The sequence below is a fragment of the Sebastes fasciatus genome, chromosome 4 (genome assembly GCF_043250625.1).
Source record: "Sebastes fasciatus isolate fSebFas1 chromosome 4, fSebFas1.pri, whole genome shotgun sequence".
Classification (NCBI taxonomy): Eukaryota; Metazoa; Chordata; class Actinopteri; order Perciformes; family Sebastidae; genus Sebastes; species Sebastes fasciatus.
In genome coordinates, this window is record NC_133798.1 from 4,855,478 (window position 1) to 4,878,351 (window position 22,874).

Genomic DNA, 22,874 nt, shown 5'->3' on the forward strand with positions numbered 1-22,874 from the left:
CCTGTACACGCACATTGCGAGGGCGCGCCGGGAACCGCGTGCCAGTGGTGATATAAATGGATATAAATTTGCAATATAAACTAGAATGGCACTCGGAGAGCGCAGACCTCCGCCAAGGTGCGTGACTTTAAAAACAGATCACAGCTCACATCTGGCGGTACCGTGAGGTGGTCGGCTTGTTATTAACACGGTGTGTTTCCATGTAATGTATCGGCAGAAGTCTCTCTCATTCAGCAGCTCCCGCACACATCCACATATGTATCTCTCTGCTCTCAGAAGGGGGCGTCATCAACAAGTCCTCAGATATCCTGCGCATGTGTTATACCCTGTGGTCTTAATGCTCAGGCTGATCGGAATCCTTAAAAAAATTCCTGAATCCGGATCGCCACCAAAAAATTTCATTCAAATCCATCTCGGACTTTTGGAGTAATCCTGCTAACAGAAGGACAGACAGACAGACAGACAAACCACCATATGGCTTTAATATTCATTTTTTATTTCGGAACCTGTTCAGCCTATAAATTAAATTATTCTCAAGGCTAATCCAAAAGTAAATAAATTAATAAATATACTTTAACAATCCAAACTGGGACAACAAGTAACAACGAAACTGAATACAGGAGAATATATAAATTAAATAATTTAAATGTGCTACAAAAGGCAGTGACTTATAACAATGTTATAATATAACCCACTGGAACTTTCCATCCACACTCTCTCAGTGTTGAATGCTCAACTGTTTTAGATCAGAGCCAGAACAGCAACAATGCTCGGTCTCATACAGACACTAAAACTTATCAGCACAAACAATACTATATTAAAAATAATATATGTTAAAGGTAGTAGTAATCTGTAATGGATGAATTCATGTTAGTCCAGCTGAAAACGCTGGTTTTCTTGGATCGTAACCGGGTGAGGTTTTGAAGTGTGACCCAGAGATAATTCCAAAGTGTCAGTATGTATTGTACTTGAACATGGCCTTGACGATCTGTGTGAGACAGTGTCCGAACTCTTCCAGCACCATGTACTCGGCCTGGGCGTGGTTCTGGGCCTCCCTCTCAGCCTCCTCGGCCTGGGCCAGCAGACAGCCACACGCAGCCTCCACCACAGCGGGAGTTATCACTGATACAGGCCACCTGAACACACACACACACACACACGTTTACGTGACCGGTAAGCCCACCACATCACACTACACATATTGTACATCGGTGAAGCAGAGGAAGCGGGACGTCACCACTTGAAGAAAAAAAAAAAGGAAACAGATAATAGATTTTTCTGTGAGGTTCGCTCGTTCAAAGTCAGATCACCAGACTCTCTTAAAGGGACTATTTGTAACTTTCAGAAATACTTGTTAACAGCGACACCTGTGGCTGTGAAATCAACGAAAGTCAGCGTCGGGCTTGCACTTGCTCGCTCTAAATATACCTGAACGAGCATCGCTCAAAACAGTGAGGCGACACACGTCAGCTAAAACCACAATATCACTCTATATTTCAGCTGCTTGGCAGTAATGTTAGCTGACCAGACGAAGGTCTCTCCATGAATCAATGCTGATCCTAGTGTTGGCTTTTCCTGCCTCAGCGCAGGCTGAGGCAGCGGGGCTCCGCAGCTAAACGTCTCATCTCCGCCCCGCAGCCGGAGAGAGCAGGAAGACTCCGGCACCCGGTCGGTAACGAGACAACGTTTCACTTCACAAGACACGGGAAATCTCTGTTGGTCTGGAGGAGCTGCAGAAGTTATTAGATATTCTCAGAGCTAAACTAACTCTTCTGCAGTGTGTAGTGAGCGCGCGTTCACGTCTAGAGGTGGAGCGAGTACGCGAGAACGCGCGCTGTCTGAGTGAAGGCAAGCAGGCAGAGGAAGAGAGTACAGCGGCCAAACGCGAGCGCGCATATGCGAGCGTGCATGTGTCCCGACCCGGTACATTTATACGCTTACAAAGTTACAAACTGTCCCTTTAACTGAAATATCTTGTTGTAAATTTCTCGCTTTGACTCAATGAATACCACCCATATATCACTAGCAGAAAACAGAAAAGCTTTACAGGAAACAGCAAATTTCCTCAAATATTTAAACAAGCAATTATAACTCTTTTTTTTTTAAGTTTGGAGAACCTGACCAGGCTTGTAATTATAGACTGATTTCAGTTCTTCCTAAAATATCTTCAGTGATTGAAAAAATTGTTGCAGAGCAGCTGGGAGCAGTATTAAGCCGTTTTCACATAGGAACTCCAGAATCAGCTCTGCATATTGTCCGGAGTTTCCCTTTCACACATGTAGCACACAACAGGAGATTGTCCGTGTCAGACGCGTTAGCACCTACTGGAAATACTCTGTTTGATTTAGGCGACGGGTGGCGCCTGAGTAGAGCATGCAGGAGGTAGGACATGACGCGGATTACACCGCAGTCACGTTGCCAGTTGGTAATTTGGTCATAAACAACCGAGTCTCTGCCGTTCCTTGAACTTGTCTGAGGATTTTGGTGTTAGACATTTTCGACCCTTCCTCTTCACCCTTGGATGTTTGTTTTCTTCCGGTTTTGTACCAGTCGCATGGAAACTTCATCAACATGCATCAACTCGCTCGCTGTGAATTCTCCTGAATTCTCTATTCACACATGGGCCCCAATCAGACATTAGAGTAAAGTCTGTTTAATGTTCCGGTCCAAATGATTCGGACAATTGTGTTCTCGCATACAGCTCCTCCGGGTAATGTCTACATAAGTTCAGGGTTGCAGTACATGTGTAAAAGCAGATTCAGACTTAAAAAAAGGCCTTTGATACTGTCAATCATGAGATAATTAGACATGGTTCTCGCACGAGGCCGTTTATTTCTACCTCAGATATCTGCAGTGAGACGTTTTCCCTTAGTATTACAGCCGACTGTGGTACTAAAGCAGCCGTGTCAAAGTTGACTGACTCACTTGTTCTTGACAGTCTTCTCTTTGAGGCCCATCTCTGAGCCGTCGTCGTAGTTTCTACAGCCAACACATTTACAGCTGGAGGTACACATGATGTTGGCCTGCAAACAGACACAAGAGTTATAACTCACTCTGGAAAAAAAACTGCCTTACATGGTTCATTTTGTACAAACAACTGCATGTGTCAGTCTTTAGTATTCTAGTGTACATTTCAAAAGAAATGTAATTAGCCAAAATGAGTGTGTTTTGACCTTACACTGACTAAAGAAAGAAAATACATAAGTGAATACAAGCATGTGTAAAAAAGTATTGAAATGAATTAAACTGCTTTTTATTTGTAGTAACTAAAAACCTCATCACATTACCAGGATATATACTGTATATATAAAACAGATATGAAAAAGCCGAGATAAGAATGATGGATAAGTAGTTTCTGCCTATATGCTTCCATATGAATCAATTTGTATTTCAAATCATGCATGGATTCTCTGCTGGGCAAGAAAGTGGCAAGTGCTGAAGCCTGAGAGACCTGTCAGAAGGGACGGGTTAGGATTTAGTATATACTATTACTCTTATTGATACTCCTTATCGGTTTGGTTTGGTTCGGTTCTTTATCATTACTCTTATCAGTTCTTTTTCATTACCAAATAATTGCTTTTTAATACATTATTTAAAAAAAAAGAATAAATTCAAAACAGGATTTAGAATTTATTTATGTTTCAAATATAACTAAATGTTTTAGAGCAGCAACAGAAATGTTTACAACAGCAAAGTCACTATGTAAACTCAATAATATCTTACTGCAAACAAATCTAAACTGTAGATAAAATAAATCCTGAGTGAAGTTTGGAAAGAATGAAGAACACAGACATGAGTTAGCATCAGCTCTTCATCCGCAGGTACCGCTGGTAGAGAGGAGGAGGGGCTGCTTCATCTCAGCCAGCAGATCAGTTTACAAGACTGAAATATCGCTTTTCTATATGTTTACATCATGGTTATGCTGGTTCAGGGGTCAGCAACCTGCGGCTCAGGAGCCAAATGCGGCCCTTTAGCCCCTCAGTGGCTCTGTGTGGATTTTCTTTTAAAAAATAGTGGAAATTAATAACTGTTTTTTGTTTACATTTTCATTTGTATTTATCATTGTTGTAGGTCTATGGTACTAGGGAGTATTAGGGCCACATTGAGGAAAAAAAATAAATCTGAGATTTCGAGAATAAAGTCATAATATTACAAGAATAAAGTCATAGATTTACAAGAAAAAAAGTCGTAATATTATGAGAATGAAGTCATAATATTATAAAGTAGTAATTTTACGTGTTATTTTCTTTTTTGCTTGTAAAGTTATTACTTTATTCTCTTTATATTAAGATATGTTTTCTTGTAAAGTTATGACGTTATTCTCGTAATATTACAACTTTTTTTCTCATAAAGTTATGACTTTATTCTCGTAATATTACAACTTTTTTTCTCGTTAAGTTATGACTTTATTCTCGTAATATTACAACTTTTTTTCTCATAAAGTTATGACTTTATTCTCGTAATATTACCACTTTTTTTCTCGTTAAGTTATGACTTTATTCTCGTAATATTACCACTTTTTTTCTCGTTAAGTTATGACTTTATTCTCGTAATATTACCACTTTTTTTCTCGTAAAGTTATGACTTTATTCTCGTAATATTACAACTTTTTTTCTCGTAATATTAGGATTCTGGAAATCTGATGTTTTTCCCTCAATGTGGCCCTAATACTCCATAGTACATTTGCACTTTGGCCCACACTGCATTAGACTTACAGTATATACTATATACTTAGACTATAAGCTGTGTTACCTTCATCACAATGCTCGAATGTTTTGTGGCTCAAGACAGATTTTTAATTTTTTGTCTTTTGACAGTAAAGGTTGCTGATCCCTGTGCTGGTTGAATAGGTGTATTGATAAATGATTAGCTTTTTACTCGCGAAGGTTTTATAGCACTTCAAGTAATGAGTGTAGTTGTCGTCAATTCGAGTAATCTTTGAGTTCACTTCACTGTCTCCGCCGCGGCCTCTCTGCTCTGCTGTTCGCTGACTTCGCTCCATGTGTGTTTTTGTGTGTGAAGGAGCTCAGCTCCGACACAAAGAGCAGAGGAGATGCTGCAGTGTGACCAAAACGTTAAAAAGTACCGATAAATGAACCAACAACGTTGGAGCTTATCAATATAACAAGTCTTTCATAATTTAGCACCGGTGCCGGTTTAATACCGGGGTTTCGGTACCCATCCCCGTCTGTCAGTCAAGGTGAAGTTAGCTTATAGTTAATGTGAAATGTGTTTATTTTCTTCTTAGTAAGAGAAGCTTAGTTTGTTCACAAAATTCATTAGGCCTAGGTTTTAGTTAGTGGGAGCCAGCAACAACAGGAGCATCCTCCTCATTTACTTCAAAGTCTGGAAAAAAAGGTTGATCGTGGCTCAACTTTTGCTGCAGTGCAGTGCAGTGCAGACACTGTTGTCCAGTCAAATACAAGCAAGAATTCACAAAAAAAACACCTTCGACCTGGACTTCCAGGCTTGTATATCATGTTCTCACCAACACCCCCCCAACATGCCCAATCCAATGCCAGTCAAGCTACCTCCACACTGGCTTCAGCACTTGTGGTTGCCCCATGATTTCTTGAACATCAGACTAGGGTCACTTTATGTGCGTGCGTGCGTGCGTGCGTGCGTGCGTGCGTGCGTGCGTGCGTGCGTGCGTGCGTGCGTGCGTGCGTGCGTGCGTGCGTGCGTGCGTGCGTGCATGTAGGCGTATGTGTGCGTGCATGTAAACCTCATAGCACTCGCAGTAGTTCTTAAGGCAGCCAGAGCGCTTGCAGTTGCAGCCTTTGTTGTGCCAACCTTTGACCTCTCCTGACTTCCCACCAGCAATCTTAGACCTGAAGGCATCTGGGTTACGACCTAAACATGACTACATAAAGACAATACCAGTAATGATTACATTAAGAGGAACAGGGGAATGACCTATTAAAACTGTTAATATTCCTCAACCGGCCATATACAGTACATGTATGTAGCTAGTCAAATGAAAAATACAGAAGAAGAATCGTTTTAAATCACATCTTGGCAAATGCCAAGAAAGTAAAACAAAACATCAAGGCATTCAATTTCCAAGGGGGGGAAATACACATAGAAAAGCAATACTAGGTCTTATGGCATGTTTTGGTTAAAAGCATGCTCATTAGGGATGTTAATAATTAACTGTTTAACCGATAACCGACATTAAGCATCTTAACCGATTAACACTATCGGTTAAAACGGTTAAAAGAAATGTTAATAATTAATTAAAAAGCTGAGGTAAACTTTAAGGAGAAAAGCTGGTCCACCTTTAGAGCCCACCTTAAGAAAGTCTGAGCCGGCGTTACAGATACAGGAAGTTGGCTCCCGTCTAAAGCTCGCTTGTGCACAGGAGTTGTAGCCACAGCTACGTTCACAGCTATAACGCCACCGACAACACACATACACACACGGTCTGTCGGACACTTGCTGAAGTTACGCCGCGCTGACAGACTGTATGTGTGTGACAATGGTGAGCACGAAGCTACCAGCAGAGCTACTGATGCTAACGTAGCACAAACACACACACTGTCGGACAATCGCTATCCTTAATCCGGGCAGACACACAGCTCACAACCTGCTAAACTAAACTAAATGTGCAGTGGAGACTTTTACTGGGAAAGTGGCTGCATGTCCGCGACACTACACGAAGCACTGTGGCTGCTAAGTTAACGCTCCTGGATGGGTGAACTGGGGACTCAGTTGTCTGTTGTGCTCATACACTGCAGCTGGTACGCAAAAATCGTGTCAGTTAACGGTTAATAATCGATTAACGAGGGTTGGTTAATCAAAATTAGCATCCCTAATGCTCATTTAATTGAATTGTAACCATGCTCTGCATTCAGCAGCACTCTTCCATCACTTCTACAAATCATTTGCCAGCATCCCATTAAATAGGAATTCAGTGCATTCTCCCATCCCATGTGCAGCCCACAAGGGCTACATGCTTTCAGGAACGTTTTGATTACATTACTGGAGTGAATATATCTTATATTCTTTTCAGTTAACCAATAGATAGTAGCCTAAAGCAAAGTACACAGTTTATAACTTGTTAACACCTGGTAGGTTTTGCTAGCTAGCTGCTACCATGTGGGATGTAGCTTGATTGAACAGGCTAATGCTAATTGAGGAGTTTTAGTTAATCTATTTCCATTCATTCTTTATTGTAAATATTTCTTTTATAAATTAGCTCATCTTAGTGGAGCTCATGTTCTCTGGTCACGATGTCTTTGTAGTGTCGGCAATGCAATTACGAATATAAGTGGGCAAAATGAACTTCCTTCGCAGGGTCTCTGGGCTCACCCCTCAGGTATCTGTAAGGTGCGGCTCCTTCACATTGAAAGGAGCCAGCTGAGGTGGTTCAGCCTCTGATCAAGATATCTTCTAGATGCCTCCATCTGGGAGGGATTATATACAGTATTCTATCTGGCCAGAGGAAGAGCTGGAGGACATGGCTGGGGAGAAGGGCTACAATGCTCAGCTAACTGGAAAATAGATGGATGGATTTTTTGACACCTTCAGGGTACTTTCACAAGCCGTCGTCCATTTGGCTCGTTCGAATCAGAGTGATACTTTTGGTTTGTTTCCTATTTAGTCTGGTTTGGTTTCACAGTGCACAAATTAAAGCGGAGAGCTGGCAGTTCTTTACAGGGAATCACAGACTTTGAAATATTGCTGTTGAAGTTTTTTCACTTTGACTCGGCTCTGATCTACTGTGCGCATGAATCCCTTCTCCTCCAGTTTATGTCAAGCAAATATCGGACTTCTGTAGAAGTCCAGGTCAGTCCACTCACACTCATGTTAACCTGTCGTTTACCTGATTTTATCTCAACAAATGCCCACACAGGCAGCCTGCGTTTTGGTTCACTTGAAAACTGTTGTTGTGGTCCATACCAGAGTACAATTACTGCGTTCATAAATGCCCAATTGAACTGCTCAAGTTCAATTAAAATGGACTATACCCTTAGGGTTTTTTACCTGAGACTTGAAACATTGTAAATAGGAATAAAGTAAAAAGTATTATCCTCTCTAAGTTTAGGTTAATTTAATTTTTGGGTTGAGACTTCTGTTAAGGTTAGATTAGATCAGATTAAGGTTAGGGTTAAAGGGTAACATCGGTATTTTTCAACCTGGACCCTATTTTCCCATGTTTTTGTGTCGAAGTGACTAATGGGGACAACATTTTACAGAGATAAAGCTGTAACCGGTTTCAACCGGAGTCAAGGTGCAGTTCCATGTCTGTCCAAAATGTCATCATTTTATCCTCTTAGACATTTGTGCAAAATTGGCATAATTAGCAAAGTTATGGCCAAAAAACGTTTTTATGAGGTCACAGTAACCTTTGACCGACAAAATCGAATCAGTTCATCCTTCAATCCAAGTGGACGTTTGTGCCAAATTTGAAGAAATTCCCTCAAGGCATTCCTGAGATATCACAAGAATGGCACGAACACAGCCCGAAAACATAACATTAACAAACTAAAAAACAGAGCCCGTCATGGCGAAAACAAGCACTCTTAGTGGATGTAAATGACGGTCCCAGCTTGCCTGAATAGCACCATATTGCAGCCTGTGAGCAGCTGACGTCTACAACGCTCTCCCTTAATACTGGACCAATTTCAGAAATTGTTGTCTTTATTAGTCAGTGAGACACAAAAACATGGGAAAATAGGGTCCAGGTTGAAAAATACCAAAGTTACCCGTAAGCCTCTATGAAGATAACGTAAGTCAATACACTGTCCTCACAAAAACAAACAAGTGTGTGTTTGAGACACAGCAGAGAGTGAGAGAGAACATGTCTCCAGTAACAGTGCTGATGAATCAGATCCGCTGAAAGTGTGACACACCTCGTCCTGGCTGAAACACCAATTAGACTCAATCAATTCCGTCAGCCCTACTCAACACGTCTTACTGTTTACTGCAACCTCAAACACCAGCAAACACTGGATAGTGATTCAGCTGCTACTGTCTGATAAACAGTCAGCTCACATACACCAGTCTACCATTCTGTACCACCTCACATCAATATCTCTTCATCTTTATATCTGATACTTACTGCGTAATCGAAAAACATATTATTACAAATGTTTTAAAAGGAGCTCTATATGTAATTCAGAGCAAATCTGTGATTGAAGGATTGCCTCCACGCTGCTCACGACATGGCGAAGGTTGAGCCAGGGGCTAGCAACTGACGGTGCCAACAGCGTGAACATTGCAAAACAACGGCAGCAGTGCCGATAGGGCTAACAGTGTTAACCTGAGGGGGGAACCAGAGAGTGGGTGCTACGCTTCGCAACAACGCTGTCGGTGGGGACGGCGTTATCAGCTGTAACCGCTGTATTGAGCACATTGAGAGTGGCGGCCGTGAGCCGTGGGGCACAAGAACAGGGACTTGCATACACTAACAAGCAACTGCGGCCGGACCGGCAACATAAACAAAGCAGAGGGAAGCTCTGATTACAACACACACAAGAGGGAGAGAGATTTGATTCTCTGCTCAGGTAGACATTACTCCTCTATATCTTTGCATAGACAATAGTTGTTGATGAGATATTAATGCTCTGAAGGTCGTATAGAGAACTTTTAACTTCTAAAATTTATAGTAGCAGTATTATCACACGGCCTATTTCATTTTGTGAAAGACTATTTTCAAATACAACAACAGTTTTTGATGATTTGTGTCCTGTTGAGTCATTCATTCATATCACCATTCACTGACTGTGTAAATTCACTTGATTCATTTCTGATTTGTTCAATAAAGATGTGTATTGATTATCATTTTTCTATTATTAGTTATTGTGTAGTATTACTTTAACAGTAGCTGTTCAACAAACTGGTGACAGTAGTTTTTTAAACTTATGGTATTCTACATTGAAATAGTTGGAGGAGATACAAAATAATTATTTTAAAAAGTACACACATTTTCAGTATAATCATTTGATAAAGGTGCACTCCACTCCACAGTGAATAGACCTAGGTTCCTTGATTGTCTGGTCTTAATGATGGGCATGCTTATCTCTTTTCTTTGATTTTCAAATGGTTCGACTGCCATATATTTACATTCATATAAAACAAAACTATACTTAGGATTAAGGGAGAATTTCTGATAGATCTGAGTCATAAAGGGGACCTAAACCTGCCTAATTTCCAATGATAAGATTGGCCATATTGTATATAAATGTTTTCTGCTTGCTGTTTTATTCATGTATCTCTTTCCATTCATTAGTGGCCTCATTTATTATTTTTAGATGTTTTCTGACATTTTAAAGGCTTACTGTGAAGGAGCACTTCAGTAGACGGGCATACAAATACATTAGTTAAGTGTGTGACGTGACCATGTTTACCAAAAAAGCATTTACACACCTTAATGGCCTTGTGACGCTTCATTTCATGCTCTGCGTTGTTGTGGCAGTTAGAGCAGTCGCAGTTGCTGCACATCACTCCGTTGGCAAAACACTCGCAGTAGCTGAAAGATACAAACACACAAAAATACATATTAAACTACAATCAAATCACATAAAGGATGTAGTATGTGTGTGTGGGTGGGTGTGCTTGTCTTCTGCTTCTCTTGTGGGTTTATGAAAAATAACAGAGAGAAAGAGAGCCATAACATTTTGCAACTTCTCCACAGTATTTAAAAAGACTAAAGATGTGCAAAATGAGCAAAACTGAGCAAAACTCGGAGGAGTGGCTTTTCACTAAAAGGACAAAAATTGTTCCACCTTTAGAGCCTGAGACCAAAGTTGTGGCTAACTTTGGGGCTATCCCCATTCACTTTAATCAGCAGCAGGTGGCAAGCACGACACAGGAGTTGTAGCATTTATTCACTGACAAATAGCCTAACACCATCACAGGTCGCCACAGGGCTGACACATAGAGACAGACAACCATTCATGCTCACATTCACACCTACAGGCAATTTAGAGTCAACAATGAACCTAACCTGCATGTCTTTGGACTGTGGGAGGAAACCTGAGCACCCGGAGAAAACCCACACTAACACGGGGAAGAACATGTAAACTCAGAATGGCCCCAAGCCGAGTTTGAACCTGCGACTTTCTTGCTGTGAGGCAACAGTGCTAACCCCTGCACTTTGCTTTAAACTATTAAATTGTGTCTAAATATCCATCTATTATTAGGACTACGCCAGTCTTGCTACTGTTTATTTTCTTATAGCTTTTCTGATCAATCACTTGAAAAGTATAAATACTGTCGAGTTGAGTCCAGATGCAATTTGACTAAAATCCCCCTCTGTATAAAAGGTATATAAGTGGTATTAACATTCAATAACATTGCAAATGTATCCGCTGTCGGACTAATAAAGGATTATCTCATCTGATCTTATCTGATCTTAACATCATACAAATTGAAATGTGTTTCTGTTTATCACTTTGAGACAGGTCTGAAGGTTTAAAACTTTTAGAATACAAATAGTTCCAATGGCATCTAAGAGTACAAATGGTAGTAAACATATGCTGAATCGCTGTTACGATTAAGAGCGGTCCTTGGAAAATGTTCTCCCCTGTAAGGGGTCCCTGCCCCCAAAATGTTTGAAAACCTGTACACACTCTGCACTGCGTTCTACGTTCAGTTATAACGTTACTGATAACTTCATACACCTCTCTCTCTCGCTCACACTGCGGGTACCGACGTTACCGACACATCAGTGGGCTGAATGGAGATGATATAATGCCGGTGGTGGTGGCGGACTGGCAGCTGAACAAAAATCATGTGGTAAACTGCTTTTGTAGTTTGAAGAAGACTAAACCCCAAAACACTCAGTCGCCATCTTTCCCAGCTCAGCTGCCTACTTCACATCAATACAGTACCATAGAAAACGGAGCGTCCGTATTTATGACGGTATTCAGAATAATACCGTCAGGATTTCTACATTACCTGATGTACCCCAATACCTCCCAAGCCTACTGTTTAGTGGCTAAAAAGGGTTGCTTTAGTTGGTAGTTTGTAGTTATATGTTTTATGATTATCTTTTACAGTGTTAGAGACAAATGAACTGCAAACATCACAGGTCATTAGCATGACATGTCAGAAGCATGTTGACAAGCCATACTGCTATAAAGAAAGTCATAATAAGACAGCATTCAGCACTCACAGTTTGAGGCACTGGGATCTGGTGCAGTGGCAGGGTTTCCTGGACTTTGATTCACAAACAGTTCCAGTAGTTCTGCAGGGGGTAAAAGGAGAGGATATTAAATAAATAAAGCTCAATGTATAACCCAGGTAATCAGCTTCTGACATGTTCATACTCTGCTGAACATATTCTGTACTTCATAAAACCATAGTGTGGCCTGCAGGTGCATTGTTTTCTAATATGTAGGACAATGTACCTACGTGCTGCCGGATCCATTACATTACTGATGACTACCGAGTTAGTTTTCTACGTATTTCAGGAAATATTTGTGGGATGATTCTCATCAGCAGAGACAGTACAGCAACAAATACCGACAAACATTTCACAAATCAATGTAATTTGGAACCAACATGAATTGTTACAAAATCAGGAAAAAATGCCTAAAGAAGGTCTTTGACCCAAAACATTGTATTTTTTTCACTAAAAAGAACTTCCCTTGCCCCTTCTTCCTGGAATAATGTCAAGAAAATTGCACTCAAATTGTTTTAGAATTGACCTGTTATATGTATTACAACTGGTTTTTTGTAATTCATATTAACGGGATATTGAGCTCATTCACCTGTAGTGTGTGACAGTTGTATTTGTATTGTCTGCTTGTATTGTTTGTATTTAGTATTACAACAATGTTTCTGATGCTGCCCTCTTGGCCAGATCACTCTTGTACTTGGAAATGAAGTTGGTTTTGAAAAGTTAGCCAAGTGTTCATCTCTTTTGTTCACTCTGTCTCAGACTTAAGTCGGATATTTGGCAAAAATATGATTGAAATAGACTGACCATATGAAGTAAGTTAGTAAATGATCCTTCAGGAGCGGTTTGTGAAGTTTATAAGGATGTTATAATACATATATACAAAACTTGTCATTATTGGAATCTATTGCAACTGTCATATATCAAGGCTGACCAGATGCTTAGCAATGCTTAAAGCATTGGGTCGGTAATCTTAGTAAACCAGCAAGAGTACGCTAGATTTAAAAAAATTATCCAACCTAAAAACCCAGCCCAGTGTTTTACAACTCTTTTCCAATAAAAGTAGCTAGCAGCACTAGCTCCAAAAGTCCCTAAATCTAGAGAGAAAGTCACCAAGTCATCAACACTGACAGTCCGTCCGTTCAGGCCTCCCTCCAAAGACACTCTCCCAAAATTATCATTATGAACATAAACAATGAACATGGCTATTGTTAGCACTCACAGCTGTCAAGCTAGCAGCTTGCGGAAGACTCTGGTGACGCACAATATGTGCGATCAAGCACGCAGGTAGGTAGACAGGCAGGTAGGTAGACGGGCAGGTAGCCCGTCCAATCATTACATTCAGGCAGAATGAAATAATCGGACGGGTTTATTACGGTCCTGCGCCAACCACAGATACCAGATTTTTTTATTTTATTTTTCTCAGAGCATTTGATTCCTTAATTGCTGTCGGGATGTAAAGAGAATTTCACCAAATATAACACAAAATGTTTTTGAAGAAGATTACCAACTCTGCATATAGATTTTTTTTTTTGTCTTACTATGTTTGTGTGGTGGAGGAAACAATCCCATTTTGTCTTCAGTTCCACAGTTCTTACCGTGCTGGAAGGGCCTGAGGCTGCATGTTGGTTGTCAGATCTCTGGACTCATACAGGGGACATGCTGTCTGGTGGTACTGGGGAATCTACATACAAATGATTGATTGGATACATGAATAACAATCAATCAGTAGATTAATGAAGTCTACAAATGTCCCACAGAGAAAGTTGTCTTAGATAGAAATGGAACAAACTTTGTTTTCCTACCTGGCTGGGAGTCCCCAACACGCTCACATCTGGTAAACACAAAGGAAGAGAGGATTACTACAGTACCTCAATTCTATGAACGAATGCAAAGACGTTCAAAGGGGGAACAATTTGGGAGCCATTTATGGGCTACAGTTGTGTCGTCAAGGGCTGACACCTTCTGGTCGGTTGGATGGTTGATATGGTCTTGTCCGACCAAATTCGCATTGGTCTGACAATCGCTGGTGTTACTTTCATAAGGAGAAAAGCGGCATTGATCCATTATCAGAGAGAGAGAGAGAGAGAGAGAAAGAGAGAGACGTAGCGCTCCCTCGGAGAGCACATACACACAGTACACACACACACCGTCTTTGTCTCAGTCCTCAGTCCTGACAATTGTGCTACTATAATGCATAAAGTTGGTGGTTTGTGGATCGGGTTCGGGTGGTTGGTAGCACATATTTTTGCAGGCTGGGCCAATGCAGATTGGCTCTCATGACAGGTCGGGTGGGTATGGGTTAAAAAAAAAAAACCTGACCCACGCATCACTACTTGATAGGCTTTGAGTATTAACATATCAGAATTGCCATATTTCAGTATGTTTGGTCTAATAAATCGTTTTGTTTTATAAAATAACTAGAGGCACAGACCCCTTGTGACAACTTCGACGGCTCATTCTGTTTTCGAAAATCATATGAATATGGGCAGCTTTAAGTCCGTTGTTATCGTTTAAGTATAAAATAATTGGCTTAAAAATAATTTAATATGCTTTAAATAGCTATTATATAATATATTCAAATATAAATGAACTTCATCTATATGTGTATGTTAATTATTACACACTTCTCTTATTCATAAACAGTACATTTCTTTTCTTAATTTCAGGCCAAGCAAGGTATAACTATGCATTACACATCTTCCTGTACTCACTTGTTGTGATCATTTAATCTCAGGTAAGGATTTCTCCTCTGTGATGTTTCTGTTTATTGGAAGGTCTCAGGGAAGAGACACAAAACCATGTTCTTTATTCTTTTGTCACCTGTTTCTTGATGCGTCTGACTTCATTTCATACCTGGCACAAAACTAAACATTTGTAACATGTAAATGAACATGTAGCCTATGTAAACTTGTCCTCACCTTTCCATTGAGCTGAGCCATCATCTCCGTGTGTCGGTGCAGATTGTAGGGTGAGGAACACAGGTCCTGGCTCGCAGGGGTTGACCAGCACAACATCTCCATCCCCACTTACATTACACATCACCTACATAGATAAGGGGGAAGACGATCGGTTGATTATCGATTAGTCGACGAGTTTATCTGAAAATCAAGCAGCGGCTATTTTGTTAATAGATTAACTAAATCAATTCAAGCAGAAATACCAAACATTACCAGGTTCCAGCTTATCAAATATGAGAATTTGCCATTTCTTTGTCTTATGTATGATAGAAAACTGACTAATGGATTTTGGACTGTAGGTTGGACAAAACAAGACATTTGAAAAGGTCACCTTGGACAATGGGAAAAGAAATAATCTACAAATGAACTGATAATGAAATATCTGTAAGGTCAGTACTTATATTTATTTATATACTGCTGCATAGTTTAATCTTTAACACTCCATCTTATTTTGTTGATCATATATTTTGTGTGTAAAAACTGAATCTGCAAAGTAACAAGCTATCAGACAAATGTAGTGGAATAACAAATATCTCTGAAACAGAAGCAACTGAATTCTCATAGTTGAAATGGAATAGACTATATCATTCAATTGAAATAACAAGTAATGTACAAGTACCTCATAACTGTAATTAAGCATAATACTTGAGTAAATCTACTTAGTTACTTTGTACAGTACCACTGGTAGGAAGTTGTTCAATTATCGTATATCTTGTTTTTCATGTGCTTCCCTGACACGGACCGCTCACTGGAGCAGCCAGTGAAAAGTCCACTCGGTGGTGACTAGTCTCCATGTCGTACATTATCTTTTGATAACCTTACGGCTTGCTGTGCTTTATACTTTACATATAGTAGTAATATTATGGTGTGCAATATGACGCTTGTATACAGTTGTATACATAGACTTGTATACATACTACAGCACTGACATAGAAGGTATCCTGACAACACTCAAAACAGGTTCGATGTTGCTGCTAAGTGGGGACAAAAAGTGTTGCTCACTCTGGCTCCATATAAATTTCTCTTATTCTCAGGCATATGGAGCCATATGGAGTGTGCAACACTTTTTTCCTGCTTTCGAGTCTACTTCCAGTGATCACCACCTCCTCACAACAAACCCTTTGTGGGGTTACTTTTCTAGTATTTTATAGATGTTACTGCTAAACACAACAAAGATCAGCGGGGTGAAATTCGGTGGCAAGTAGTGTTGCACAGTATACCGATACTAGCAAGGTATCGCAATACCCTGCCGTACAAAACGGTATAATACCCCATTTTATCAGTGCCGGTAATTTAATAAAAACCGTATTAATGAGCTGCGTTGATGTGCGACAGCGGGGCAGTGTGTGTGTGTGCAGCGCTCTGCTCTCCCTGCAGGCATAGTGGACGTGCCACCCACGTTTTTTTCTCTCATATGCACTCTGCAAATACTAGTGCTCTTGCCGACCGTCCACGGCTTGTCGACGAAGCAGATGCACAAAGCGAAATATGGCACTAATGTTTAATAGCCGAGGGTTATGAATTGCACATATACTTATGAAGGCAATAAAATAACAACATGGAGGCATTTAACCTTTTCTGAGCAGCAGTGTGACATGTAAAGGTGGAGAGATATGAACGTGTAAAGAGCGGATCTTAATTCAGAGTTTCTTTTTTTATTATTAAAAAAACAACAAAGAATTTTAAGTTCCATGTTCTGTCATCTGTTATTCCATTACTTTTCTTGATGTTTTAGGTTTTTTGCCATGGTATCATTTCAGTATCGGTATTGAGATATTTCAGCAGGTATTGTATCAAAGTCATAATTTTGGTATCGTGACAACACTAGTTTCTATTACATTTTAGAAATGCATACATACCTGGGCTGGGTCTATTTCCCTTTCAGTCTTTTCAGTCTAATTAGGAAACCAATTTCCCTCACATTCCCTCTAGTTCACATACTAGGAGACAGGCATAAATTATATTTCCCTATTGAAATAAATGGAATCAGAATAAAACTCAACTTCATGAGATCTATTCTTTTTCATGTTGAATGGATTGAAAGGAAAATCTGTTTTCCCTTTTGCTGACGATAGAACTTACAGGGTGTGTGATGTGGGATGTAAAGTCAGTCAGTCCCTCCTGAAACTGCTGATGGTCCATGGCCTGTGGTACACAGATGCTGGCTAAAGGGGCATGTAAGTCTCCCTAAAACACACACAAGACACACTCGCACACATAAAAACAAATAAGCAATTAAGCATTAATTCTGTATTAATCCATGAAAATGGTAAAATGGTTCTTAATACTCACCGGCATCATGCTGCAGAGAATGGGTTCATTAGTAAACCAAGGAGCAGAAACTGAGCTGTGATGGCTGCTGCCTGGTGGACCAGGCACAAGGCTGAGGAAACCAACACTGCCTCAAGTCACTTTACCATCCTACATCCTCAGGCATGGGTCATTAAATATTACATTGTTGCTGCCCCTGCAACCCTGGTATAACTCTAATAAGGAAATATATAAGAGTCTGTTCATTGACTTGATTTTGACTACATTTATAGAAGTTATCCAAATTAAATGGACTAAGTGTAGGACTTTTATGTGATAATAGCATCTTTCATATTATTCCAATGGCAAATGAAACAATCTCAGGGAAAGTGGTGCATTTTATGATGCCTTCAGCCCGCTCATCTCCATGCCTCTGTGTCATTCTTAGTACCGCCACCAGATGGAGCAAAAGTACAGATAGTTGCGGCTCAAAAGTTCCTGATTGGCACACTTGATCATTTGTTGGAGGCCACATGTTTACTGGTACCTGCCATTTTGTGTAACTTATTCAGTTAAAGGACTCCAACGTGCTACAGTGGAACACAAACCTATACACTGTAAAGTGAATGAAGACTTACCCAGTGAGGAGGTGATACTGACTTGACTGGGGCTCCAGGAGGTAGTCTGGGTAAGGCAGCTGACACTGAGTGGACTGACACGGACAGTGGAACCTGCAATCGAGACCTTAATCATAGTCCAGGTAAAATGTACATCCACTGTTTACATTTGTGTTCACAATGTAAAAGCATGTGAAACAATAGATACAGTACAGTTAAGGTTGCTGTTGTTTTGTTCAAACACATGATGAGGTCAGGAGAGGTGTACAACAGTATAGCATGCGAGTCATTTTTGTTATGAATTTGATTTTTAATTGTTTGGTGACATTATACCTTAAGGTGAGAGGGTCCATCCTTCCTGGCTGAATAGTGTGCTGGTGATGAGGAACTAGCCCAGGCAGACTGACATCTAAAGGGGACCCTGCCCATACAGAAGGATCCCATCCAGGGCCAGGGTGGACATTACCATCCTTGTCAGAGCTGCAGTCTTTTGAAGAATCGGTGTCAATATGTTCCCGTTGGTTTTGTGTTTTCTTCTCCTGCTCTGTCATAGAACTATTCATCCTGTCATGGAAGGCACCTGTTTGAATCATTAGTGAAATATTGTTAGTCAGAGATTTTGACAAATAGTAACCTCATCTGTCTGGCATGAAGTTAATAAAACTGAACTTTTCACTGGGTTTAACTCTCATTTCCGGATCACTGCACCACCTTTGATTTTACATGGTTTGTATTGACTTAAATGGAAGATACCTTTCTTGGTCTCAGTCTACACTGTGTGCACAATTATTAGGCAAGTTGTATTTTTTAGGATTAATTTAATTATTGAACAACTACAGTGCTCTCGGTCAATCCAAAATGTTAATAAACCTCAAACCTGAATATTTAAGAAAGTAAAAGTGAGATTTTGGCTTTCTTAGGAGAATATCTATGTGTGCACAATTATTGGGCAACAATTAGTGTGCACAATTATTATGCAACTAAATGAAAAACGAAAGTTTTCCCATCTGACTTGATTATTTTCATCTGTTAAAGTGAGAATAATAAACAAACAACTCAAAATTTACAAATAAACATTTCTGACATTTAAAAAAAAAAAATCAGTGTCCAATATAGCCACGCTTCTTTTGAATAACAGTCATAAGCCTTCCATTCATGGAGTCTGTCAGTTTCTTGATCCGTTGACGATCAACTTTTTGTGCAGCAGCCACCACAGCCTCCCAGACACTGTTCAGAGATGTGTACTGTTTTCCTTCACCGTAAATCTCCCGTTTAAGAAGGGCCCACAAGTTCTCAATAGGGTTTAGGTCAGGTGAGGAAGGGGGCCATGTCATTATTCTTTCATCTTTAAGGCCTTTACTGGCTAGCCATGCAGTGGAGTACTTCGATGCATGCGATGGAGATTGTCCTGCATAAAAATCATGGTCTTCTTGAAAGATGCAGACTTTTTCCTGTACCACTGCTTGAAGAAAGTGTCTTCTAAAAACTGGCAGTAGGTTTGGGAGTTGATTTTGAGTCAATCTTCAACCCAAAAAGGTCCAACTAGCTCATCTTTAATAATACCAGCCCATACCAGTACCCCACCTCCACCTTGCTGGCTTCTGATTCGAAGTGGAGCTCTGTGCCCGTTACTGATCAAGCCACGGGCCCATCGATCTGGTCCGTCAAGAGTCACTCTCATCTCATCAGTCCATACAACCTTTGAAAAATCTGTCTTCAGATATGTCTTGGCCCAGTCTTGACGTTTCAACTTATGTGTCTTGTTCAGTGGTGGTCGGGTTTCAGCCTTCCTTACCTTGGCCACATCTCTGAGCACTGAACACCTTGTACTTCTGGGCACTCCAGGTAGGTTGCAGTCCTGGAATATGACAGCACTGGAGGATAATGGGTTCCTGGTAGCTTCACGTTTGATTCTTCTCAAATCTTTGGCAGTTAATTTGCGTCTTTTTTTCTCAACATGTTTCTTGTGACCCTGTTGACTATTTGCAACAAAACGTTTGATGGTTCTGTGATCACGCCCCAATATCTTAGCAATTTCAAGATTGCTGCATCCCTCTGAACGACTTTTTACAATCTTTGACTTTTCAGAGTCAGTTAAATCTCTTTTTTGGCCCATTTTGCCTGAGGAAAAGAAGCTGCCTAATAATTATGCACACCTCGATATAGGGTGTTGATCTCCTTAGGCCACACCCTCCCTCATTACACAAATACACATCACCTGATATGCTTGAATCCAATAAGCATTCAAGTTAATACAGCTTGGAGCTGGAAAATATGCATAAAAATGATGATGGGGTCAAAATACTCACTTGCCTAATAATTGTGCACACAGTGTAATGAAATCATACAGTATGTAAAGTTACCACAACAGCCTGTTGACCATCCTGTCCTCTGGTAGGAGATACAGGACCCACAGGAGGACTCTCTCCAGCAGACTGAGGAACAGGTTTTCCCCCAGGCCATCACACTTTTAAATAGATAATTCATACGACACCTTCTCACACAGATATATCTTATACTGTATCTACTGTATATGTTCTTAATATATATGTTCTTAATGTATATGTTCTTAATATGCCCTTGTACAAAGTATTACCTTTATACTTGTAGTGTAAATGTAACATAACTTATTATTTTAATGGAGCTTCCCAGCAAAAAGTATTTCACAGGATTGTACCTGTATAACTGGCGTGACAATAAACATCTTCAATCTTGAATCTAATAAATTATACTGTAATTTCAGATCCTCCAAATCCCTCATTGTTTAACTAATGTTAAGCATAATTAAAGCCACAATCCTACATCTTTATTTTCTCTAACACATATTGTGATTTTTCTCTTGAAGTGGCCGCTAACTATATCAGCTAACTAACTAGCTAGCATTTCGCTATTAGCCGACTATCTAGTTAACTAGTGTAATTAAGTTCACATTTAGGTTAGCTAACGTAAACTAAAGTATTAACGTGAGTCACATGTCTCAGCTGACACAGACTGGCTCATTGATGAATTACTGAATCAATTCAAACGTATTACCTGTAACTAAGAGACGGTCTCATTACGTCACCAGCAGTAACCGTTAACGGTAGCTAACGTTAGTTGATATAACGGTAGCTAACAGATGAGACGTTCTAATAACCGGTTAACAATAACTGCGGTTTCACCTTTTTCAGTTATGCCGCGCTCGCTTTGGTTCACATGTAAAATAAGAGGACGTAGCAGTGAGAAGTCCTTTCAGAAGTCTAATAAACTAAAACATTAACGTTTCACTAGCTAACCAGCTAACTGACCTGTGTGCACGTCACTGGTCTTGTCTCGCGCTGCTTGCCAGCGGTGAAGGACAGACGGACCAACGGACGGTGCCTTCATGGACTCATCAGAATTGTCGAAATTACCAGACCTACTTATTAGTGAAGCGAGAAGGTTAAAATAGGCATTGGCCTTGAAGTTTTATGTCTACAGGCTAGCAGTGTGGGTGAAATGGTGATGGCATTTATAGTGGTTTTGTGTGGCTGGTGTTTATTTATGTAACTAAGTAGCAAAGGCCTATATATTAGGCATTTGTGTCCATAGGTAATTACTGTATGTAAATATGCTGTATTTGCATGAAATAAAAGTTTTCAATTTGTAGGCATTTTATGTGGTTGTTGGTTGTCTGGTGGTGGTTCATTTTGAGTGTGTGTATATTTGGGAAGTTAAAGTGGCAGTAGGCAGTATATTTTTGGCATCATTGGGCTAAAATTCCATAATAACCTTTCAGCATATTGTAATTCAAGTGTTCTGAGAGAGAACTAGACTTCTGCTCCTCCTCATGGCTCTGTTTTCAGGCTTTAGAAAATCTAGCCTATGACGGGAGACTTTGACCAATCACAGGTCATTTCATTGAGAGAGTGTGTTCCTATTGGCTGTGCTCCGGTCATGTGACCAGAACTTGGCATTCCTTCACCAGATTTCACAATGGCAGCGGCGTCACAAACGTTCTCATTTTACAGCTAAACCGTGCACTACAAGATGATTCTGAAAACATTTGAGGAGAGAAATAGGCAGTAACGTAACAGAATATTGATTCATATTTGATCAGCGTTTGATCCTCTTACTGCTTGTTTTCCTCCGGTCTGTGAAATCTTGCAGACGCCGTTAGGAGCACCGGAGGACACAGAGGCACATGATTTTTTTCAGGTTACCTGTTTCATGTACTACTGTCACCATATAGCGACTATTTTATAAAAACAACTTTTTTTAATCATATTTGCTCCAATCTCGCCTACTGATGCTTTAAGGGAGGGAAAATGATAGTTTTTGCACACTTAAAATATTGTAAATAAGAGATTGATTTCTTCCCAAAGCCAGCATCATATGTCCAGAACTCCTCAAACCTCAAACATGAGATTGTTTTTGTACATCTTCAGAAATTTCAGCAAATATACAGTAGCCTAGTGCTTTTGGCTGCAAGAGTCAGACAGTTGCACAGAAAACACAGCATACAAGCAGTCAGAAATTGTGACCACATCATGTATTTTTGCCTCCATGTATCTTGAGTTAATACAACAGTCACTCTGTCAGTTTGGTACAACAGTCAGATGTGTCATGTTGGCTTTAATTTTGTTAGAAATGTAATCCATGGACCACGTTTATGAGCACCTACACACATTTTGCTAGTTCAAGTTGAATTTTTGAGTGTGTGATGAGTATGCATTAAGAACATTTGTTGTTAGCTATAAAATCAAGAAGTATTTGGTTTGAATTTAGCAGTCATGACCATAATAAGCTTATCAATGTTTAAAAGTAACCTTATTCCATTGAGACCAGTGTTTAAAGATGACACATTTCATTAAAAAAAAACATTCAGAACACAACAAAAATGCAAGCAGGAAATATTATGATATGCATACCAAACGCTGTTGTGCAGACATAGCCAATGTG

General features: G+C 40.1%; 1 protein-coding gene across 5 annotated transcripts; it reads right to left on the reverse strand.

The window, feature by feature from the left end:
• Positions 1–475: 475 nt before the first annotated feature.
• Positions 476–21,400, reverse strand: tesmin (testis expressed metallothionein like protein). 5 transcript variants are annotated; one of them, XM_074631568.1, is made up of 13 exons: positions 21,242–21,400; positions 18,288–18,534; positions 17,976–18,068; positions 17,380–17,470; positions 17,170–17,274; positions 15,049–15,172; positions 13,933–13,961; positions 13,726–13,811; positions 12,122–12,193; positions 10,372–10,474; positions 5,726–5,863; positions 2,926–3,023; positions 476–1,136 (listed from the first exon to the last, which is right to left on the reverse strand). In XM_074631568.1, the coding sequence occupies exons 1-13, from the start codon at positions 21,318–21,320 to the stop codon at positions 953–955; spliced, it is 1,449 nt and encodes a 482-aa protein (XP_074487669.1). In that variant the 5' UTR covers positions 21,321–21,400; the 3' UTR covers positions 476–952. The 5 variants fall into 5 exon arrangements, with proteins under 5 accessions (XP_074487669.1, XP_074487668.1, XP_074487670.1 ...); XM_074631567.1 differs by having other exon boundaries at positions 17,380–17,485; XM_074631569.1 differs by having other exon boundaries at positions 17,380–17,485; positions 21,116–21,252.
• Between the last annotated feature and the right edge of the window lie 1,474 nt (positions 21,401–22,874).